Genomic DNA, 8,233 nt, shown 5'->3' with positions numbered 1-8,233 from the left:
TTTGGATGTATTTTCATGAATAAAAACAATGTTGTAAACAATGCATGTTGATATCTTAAATGTATGATGATGGTGGTTGCTATGTATCATTTATATACAATTGTTATGATATTACAAGATGAAATCACCCGCCCCCGGACGTTTCTGCCGTCCCGGTTCGGGGGCGTGACACCATATTCCATGCTACAAATTATTCTACCATTATGGAAAAAGCTACCGAAGTCTATTCCATGAAATGACTCATCATGCTAAAATGTAAAAGTATCTTGATATGGATCGGTAACCATTTTGACATCTAATAAAATCATATTCTTAATAAAAATGATCTCCAAAACATATGATTTCCTATAGTTGAGCATATAGCCTTTTGTTATATATAGATATCTCAAAATTCATTTGGTTGCGTTCTTATGATCCAAACTTAGGTTGCGTAGATATCTGACCAAAACCAAAAAGATAAATTTACTCTCACTCAATCTGTGATACACAAAATCATCTACTATATTTACCTCAAAACCAAAAGAGATAATAAATTGATGAAACATTAGTACCACGTACAGGATATCCAAAGTTGAGATTGTTGAGTTTGTGTATTCTGAATAGGAGATTGAATAACATTTTCGATCACTGATACATAATCTACATACTATCGAAAGCAATAATAGGAATCAAAATTGATTCCTCTTTAAGGACAATGTTTTAACCTTGCTTCTTATCCAAACTCAACATCCTCAAATAATGTTGATATATCTAGAATGCAAGGTCAATATCCATACAACCGAGAACTAACATAATGTTCTAATTTCATTCCTTAAAGTTCGTCCTGTTGAACACATGAATGTGCAAATATTATGCCAAAATTCAAATGATTCATTTTGAGAACATAGGCAATCTTAGTTAATGCACATTAATCCATAAACTTTAATCAATAAAATCAATTTATGACATGCTTATTAGATATCTGTACAACATTAATATCAAGTCCTTGGATTCGTATATTAACTTGCAAAAGATATTTTTATTTTAGTTATAAAACATTGACAATAAAGCATGTCAATTAACAAATCCTTCTTTGGATTGACTTATTAATCACATGAAACCAAAATAATTGTCATATGTTTATAACACATATGTGTTTATCCAACCAAGTATCAACCAATATTTTGGTCGGCTAATTAAAAACACATAAACTATAAAATTTAATAATAAACATTAACAATAAATCACGTCAATTAATAAGCCCCTCTTTGGATTGACTTATTAATCACATGTAACCTAAAAAATACATTAAACATGTATTTATCCGGCTAAATATTAACCTACCTTTGGATCGATTAATATCCGCATTAATTAACACAAAAATCATAGAATTTAATAATAAACATCGACAATAAAACATGTCAAAGTCTCTCTTTGGATTGACTTATTAATGACATTGAATCTAAAAAAATATCGCATGTTTATTATCATATATTTGTTTATTCGGCCAAATATCAATGTCGATTGATATCCGCATTAATAAACACAGAAACCAAAATATAAATTTTCATAACTGAATCTATTGATGACCTTAAAAACAACTTAAGTAAGCAACAAGTTGAATAAATCAACAATGTACGTCTCTATAAACTGATGATTTAAATCAATCTCCAAAACTACGAGACAAAAATTTAGATGTAATCAAACTGTACACAAAATGTCAAGATATGTTGACATAGACAGATGTTATATATATATATATATATATATATATATATATATATATATATATATATATATATATATATATATATATTGACAATAAGATGTGTTTAAGAAATGCATGGATTAATCCATATCAACAATGAATGGAAAATTAAATATATGCACAAAAATGCATCTTATAAATACATGGATTAGTCTTATGCTACAAACATTATCAAATTATTTTAATTTGCATTAAACACCTTATTAATTCTTAAAATTTTATTTTATGAACCTTAAGAAGAATAAATGGAAACAAAATTTGCTAACGCCATAATATATATATATATATATATATATATATATATATATATATATATATATATATAATCGACCCATAATATATATGGATTTCTATGTAACATATCTTGACATTAATACTATTATTCTAAACTCTTCGACTTCACAAGAAAATCTCTCGGCTGACCTTCCCAATGACCTTTCCAGGTATGTTTATGTTCCAACAAATGAAAGCAGATATGTATAAACACGATACTAATACAAAATTTCTAGTAACAAATTCGAGTAGGCTCTGATACCAATCAATGGTTATTTTCATAACCAAAAACATAAAACGCGGAAACATAAATTTGGATCTTTAGTCTCGAATCTGATTAAAAGAAAACTTAAACTTGAAAGAACGATTACATACCTGATTTCATTATGATCTTCGAATCTGAAAAACTAGGGTTAAGTTTTCCATTTGATCTCAAGAACTCTCTCTGAATCCCACAGTAAACCCTAAAACAAATTTCTTATATGTATTTTCGTATATCTTGATCTTCTCCTCATCACATGTATATATAAATGGAGATATACCTAATGTGAGAGATGTAAGTGATCTTGAGAATCTTGAATCAAACCGAAAACTTAACCCACAAGGTAAGTAATATATTATATAAATCGGTTCATCAACAATTTATATTCTTACCATAATAATTAGATTTAAGGATAACATTACTTATATATGATATGGTCTCATAATTATCTAACAAAAATAACTTTAGATTATTGTCAAATACAACTAATCACCTTTTTCACTTTATATATATGTAGAAACATATTTGAACAAAATAGACATCGATGGATTTTTCCAGCACCTAGACATGGCAAACAACCATAAAGTTAAGGATGAGCATCGGAACCGGCCCACCCGGAACCGACGCGAACTGGAACCGTCCCGGGAACCGAACTTGGTGGAAAATGGGAACCGAACCGGACCGCCGGTTCTACCGGTTTTAGCCGTGTCTTCAATGTTGGAACCTGTCCACGAGAAATAGCAATATACGGTTTCGGTTTTTGCCGGTACTACCGATTTTTGCCGGTTCTACCGGTTCCAAAAATCCACAATAATATCGTCCCGGTCCTGACCCGATCGGTTCTATTCGGTTCCGGTTCCGACCGGTTCCCCGGTCCAAATGTTCATCCCTACATAAAGTGTTTCAGTCGAGTCACCTTAAAAAAGACTCATGGGTTGTAATTTAATAATACCATTACCGGTAACATATATTTATTTATAACTTTATAAGATAAGATTTCTTTGTAATATGAAGTTTTATACGATGATCCCTAAGGGTTTATTTGTTCAATATTTAACAGAAGGACCATAAAGGGAAAAAAGAAAAAGATGGAGGCTGATTCTTACAACATACATAAGCCGCAGTCGAAACCACAAAAAAAGACAATGAAAGCTCCGGGTGTATTTATTTTTATTTTTAAATTAACTTTTTGTAATTTGTAATTTTGACACAAGCTCTACCCAGGTTTAACCAATAATTGTGATCCTCTCTCTCCATCTCTATTCTCTAGATAGACACCCCCAAATCTCTCCACCGATTAGCAGGTATGTATATGGATTTCGTAATTTCAGTTCCTGCATCTGAACATCCGTCGTATATGTTCAATACACTTGTTATAATCTCAAAAGTTTCTGAATTTCTGCTTGTTTGTTTGATGTTTTTCAGTTTTTGTATGATTATGATATGATGCAAAACTCCATCGTATTTAGTTAATTTGCCGAAATCATAGAGCTTTCATTCGATTAGTTTTGCCATAGCTAGCGATTGAGGATTCTGTCTTTGATGGAATTTTTTTATTCCCTTTCCAATTTCGCATCAAATTGATTGATTCTGATATAATTCGACATTCGCCCAATCCCTAATTTCCCTAAATTATATCATGGGTAAAGTTTTTGAGATTGATAGAATTTGTTCAAATTTCTGGTTTTGTGAAGGTCTTTGGGGGCTTGAAAAACTTGTCAATGGCAGTTTTTTGAACTTGTATGAGTTGAGAGGGATAAAGGAGGGTGGTGGAGATTTGATAGAAAACAAATGTACCGGCATATGGCGGCAGATCAGACTCATGGTGGACAACCTACTGATAGCGGAGATGTGGTGGTGACTCTTGATCAAATTCCTAGATGGAGTGATGGGGATTTTAGATATTCTTATGAAATTGAAGATCCCAATTTTCCAAATTCAAACTTCCCTGATCCCTTGGCTTCTTCTTCTGGGGCAGAAAGTAGTGGAAAGGTCTCAAGGTTTCCAGTTGACCATGAAGTTAACTCAAAAATCTATCTTTGGAGAGGAAATCCATGGAATCTTGAAGTAGATGCTGTTGTCAATTCCACAAATGAGGTATGCAGTTGTTGAATGTTGACCTTTTTTGTTTGTTATCACCTCATTGGTCAAAATTTTGAGTTTTCTACAGAATTTGGATGAATCACAATGCAGCCCTGGTTTGCATGCTGCAGCTGGGCCTGGTCTAGCTGAAGAATGTGCAACATTGGTAACACAAAATTTCTATTTATAGTTATAGTGTGATTTGAAAGTGCATTTTGGTAATTGGAAGATGTGATGTGATGCGACTTTTTGCTTCACAGGGTGGCTGTAGAACAGGGATGGCGAAAGTTACTAATGCTTATGATCTTCCTGCAAGGTGAGTTTTGTGAAAATTGTTTGCTTTATTATTTCCCTTTGTTCTGATTTCATTTTCTGTTATGTTTATATTGCAGGAGGGTTATACATACAGTTGGGCCTAAGTATGCTGTAAAATATCATACTGCAGCAGAAAATGCTTTGAGTCACTGCTATCGTGCTTGTTTAGAACTCCTCATTGAAAATGGACTTCAAAGGTTGTTTCAAATCCATAGGCTGCATTTTACAATCATTTATTATATTTATTTTTATGTAATATACTTGAGCTTATTATCCCTTGGAATCTTTAAATACAGCATTGCTATGGGGTGTATATACACAGAAGCCAAAAATTATCCACGGGAACCAGCAGCCCATGTGGCAATAAGTAACAATTCCAGTTCTTTACTTGCTTACAGAATGACAAAAATACCCTCCTTGTGTGTGTTTTGGAAATTTACTGACCCTTATTTCTATCAGGAACTGTTCGCCGATTACTTGAGAAACAAAAGGATAAAATTACAGGTGTTGTCTTTTGTTTAACAACAACAAATGATACTGAAATATATAAAAGGTAAACTCATGTATTATTTTTTTGTTTTTCCCATATGACATTTATAATTATATACACACGTAAAACTTTATTTTCTTTACAAATGCAGACTACTTCCACTCTACTTTCCCCGTGACAAAAAGGAAGAAGAGATTGCAATTTCAAAGCTTCCTGCTGATGTTGGAGATGAAAATGGTGAAACAGTAATAGATGAAAGAAAAATCAGAATAAAACCATTACCAAATCTCAAGAAAAGTAGTAGCCCTAAACCTCAACGAGCCTCACTAGATGTTCCTGTTAGTGATCTTGTAATGGCTAGAAGGTTAGTGACCTTTAAATCTCAGTTAATTAATTACAAAAAAATGCCATTTTAATATTTTTTAGGTTTCGTGGGTCCCATTTCATTTTGTTTGAATCTTGACAGGAACTCTTCGCATTTGGAAGCATATTTAGATCCTGCTTTTATGTCTATAATTAAAGATCCTGATCAAAGGCGTAAGGAACAATGGGAAAGAACTGCTCGAGCACAAAACGGATTTAATTTTGCTAAAATGTTAGGGTTTGGTGATCTTGGAGGCCCAAAACTTTCTGCTGCTGAAGAATATTCGCTTCATTCTAGATATCTTGCTAAAGCTAATTCTCTTAATCTTTCCGAAATAGCAGAAATGAAGATTCTGTAAGTAGTTCTTGTGTTTTAATTAGACTAAATATATGGTGCTTACACTGTATACTCATGTTTCAGATACAGGGGAGGGGTAGATAGTGAAGGTAGACCAGTAATGGTTGTAGTTGGAGCACATTTTCTCCTCCGTTGTCTTGATCTTGAAAGATTTGTTCTTTATGTAGTAAAGGTAAAATACAATTCTTGAATCTTGACACATGTTCTTTTACAATTATTCTGATATTTTTGGAGTGAAAGTATATGATCTTTGTTTGAAATTGTTAAAATTATCAGGAGTTTGAACCCTTGATACAAAAACCTTATAGCATTGTTTACTTCCACTCTGCTGCATCTCTACAAGTGTAAGTTCTCATTACATTATCTGTAATATTGCACTAAATGTAAGAAATATAATATGTTGGATTTTTCTACTTTGTAAATATCATTTTGTGGAATTAACATAACAGGCAGCCAGATTTGGGATTTATGAGGAAATTGCAGCAAATACTTGGTAGGAAAAGCCAGCGCAATCTTCATGTAAGACAAAGAAAATTTCAATGTTTGACTTTGACTTTTTTATAAATAGCAAAATATACAAAAAGGCTGTTTTCATTAAATTAGGGAGTAATTGTTTGATTCACTTATGCAGGCAATATACATCCTCCACCCGACCTTTGGACTCAAGGCTGCCATACTTGCATTGCAACTATTAGTCGATGGCATGGTACGTAATTATCTTAAAATTTCTCACATTTTATAAAAATTACTACATTTTATAGTATATATAGATAGTTTATATTGATGTTGATTTGCAGGTGTGGAAAAAGGCTGTATATGTTGATCGACTTCTTCAGCTTTTCAGATATGTTCCTCGTGAACAGCTAACAATTCCTGACTTTGTCTTCCAGTTGAGTGTTAATCCTTACTTTTTCTGTTAAGTCCTTCTTTCTATATTAAGTAACTTACCAGATTAAGTCATGTCTCTTACATTTAGTAAATGTTTTGTGATGTGATGATGTAGGCATGATTTGGAAGTGAATGGAGGAAAAGGGCTTATTGTGGATCCAAGAACAAAATATGTATATCAACGACCTTAGACATGAGATATCACATTTTTATGCAAATTTGGGCAAAAAGTACACCAAGGCTCTTCTTCAGTTTGCATATTTGCAAAGAAGCTGCTATGACTCAACTGTAAAGTTTCCATTTTATTTATTCAAGTTTCCTTCTATTTATAGATGTGAGTTGTGATGTATTTTATTTCCTCCTGTAAAGTTTTCAACACTTTAGATTGTTCTTGTGAAATTTGTTTATTGTTTGGAATAATCATGTTGAATAAAATTTAATAGTAATGTTGTTGATTTTCTTTACCTTGACTATATTATACTTGATTTTTTTCCGCAAATTGCTGCTTAAACTTTATCCATTATAGCAACCAGCTTATAAATATTTTTTATCAATAAAGTAAGTTGGTTGCTTTTATGGGTAAAAGATAAAGTATGTTGCCTTTATTGGTAGAAACATGCAAATATGTTATCAACTAATTATTTTACTTCTATAAATGAGAAAGCCCTAAGTTTAATAAAAAATAAGGACTGGAATAATGTGATCCTTATTGTGACATTAGAGAAAATGAAGATAGATGTAATGATGTAGAACCGAAGCAAGAACGTAATGTACTATATGATACACATTTCAAGAGAAACTTGTAGCATTTTTTTTAATGATTTTAAAATTTTAAGGTTATAGATCAACTAATAATAACTATAATCATTATCTAAGATATTATATAATTGTCGTAGAAAAGTCAACTTGAACACGTGGCAAGCATGCAAGCACAACATAATGAATTATGAAATAAGCACAATAGGACAAAACTCAAGGTGACATGTTTGAGGTTTGTGATAAAACCAAAAGACCATTAGACCAGTGTTTGAGGGTTTGAAGTTCTGTTGGTTATGGAGTGTAATGTTTAGGGTTTGTGATAACATAAAGAGAATTGACAATGACAAACTGACAGTGTGGTTTTTATTCCCAAGTTGTAGTTCTGTTGGTTATGGAGTGTAATGTTTAGGGTTTGTGATAACATAAAGAGAATTGACAATGACAAACTGACAGTATGGTTTTTATTCCCAAGTTGTAGTTTCTCTCGTTTGTGTGAACTATTGTTGATAGTCAATCCTTCGATCCTAACAGGTCATTGAGTACCTGGTTTACCTATTACAAATAATATGTTTGGTATAAGCTTGTTGGTGTTGGAGTTGTTGGGATTAAACATTTTAGGGTTTTAAATAACATATTATAAATATATTACAACAGGTTATAGATAATTAGATCATGTTATACTTATCATCAAAGTTG

The 8,233-nt window shown here is 32.0% G+C and overlaps 1 protein-coding gene across 1 annotated transcript; it reads left to right on the top strand.

The window, feature by feature from the left end:
• Positions 1–3,449: 3,449 nt before the first annotated feature.
• Positions 3,450–7,242, top strand: LOC145133086 (appr-1-p processing enzyme family protein). Its single transcript, XM_079068024.1, has 15 exons — positions 3,450–3,586; positions 3,977–4,379; positions 4,453–4,530; positions 4,625–4,680; positions 4,757–4,876; positions 4,976–5,046; positions 5,139–5,232; positions 5,321–5,533; positions 5,636–5,887; positions 5,954–6,062; positions 6,167–6,234; positions 6,340–6,409; positions 6,522–6,596; positions 6,688–6,779; positions 6,894–7,242. Exons 2-15 carry the CDS (start codon positions 4,074–4,076, stop codon positions 6,967–6,969), a joined length of 1,680 nt encoding a protein of 559 aa, XP_078924150.1. The 5' UTR covers positions 3,450–3,586; positions 3,977–4,073; the 3' UTR covers positions 6,970–7,242.
• Positions 7,243–8,233: the final 991 nt, after the last annotated feature.

This window comes from Lactuca virosa, chromosome 8 (assembly GCF_052849685.1).
Source record: "Lactuca virosa cultivar CGN04683 chromosome 8, Lactuca_virosa_CGN04683_v6, whole genome shotgun sequence".
NCBI lineage: Eukaryota > Viridiplantae > Streptophyta > Magnoliopsida > Asterales > Asteraceae > Lactuca > Lactuca virosa.
The sequence above is the reverse complement of the archived record's forward strand: the minus strand, read 5'-3'. Positions and strand labels throughout refer to the sequence as shown.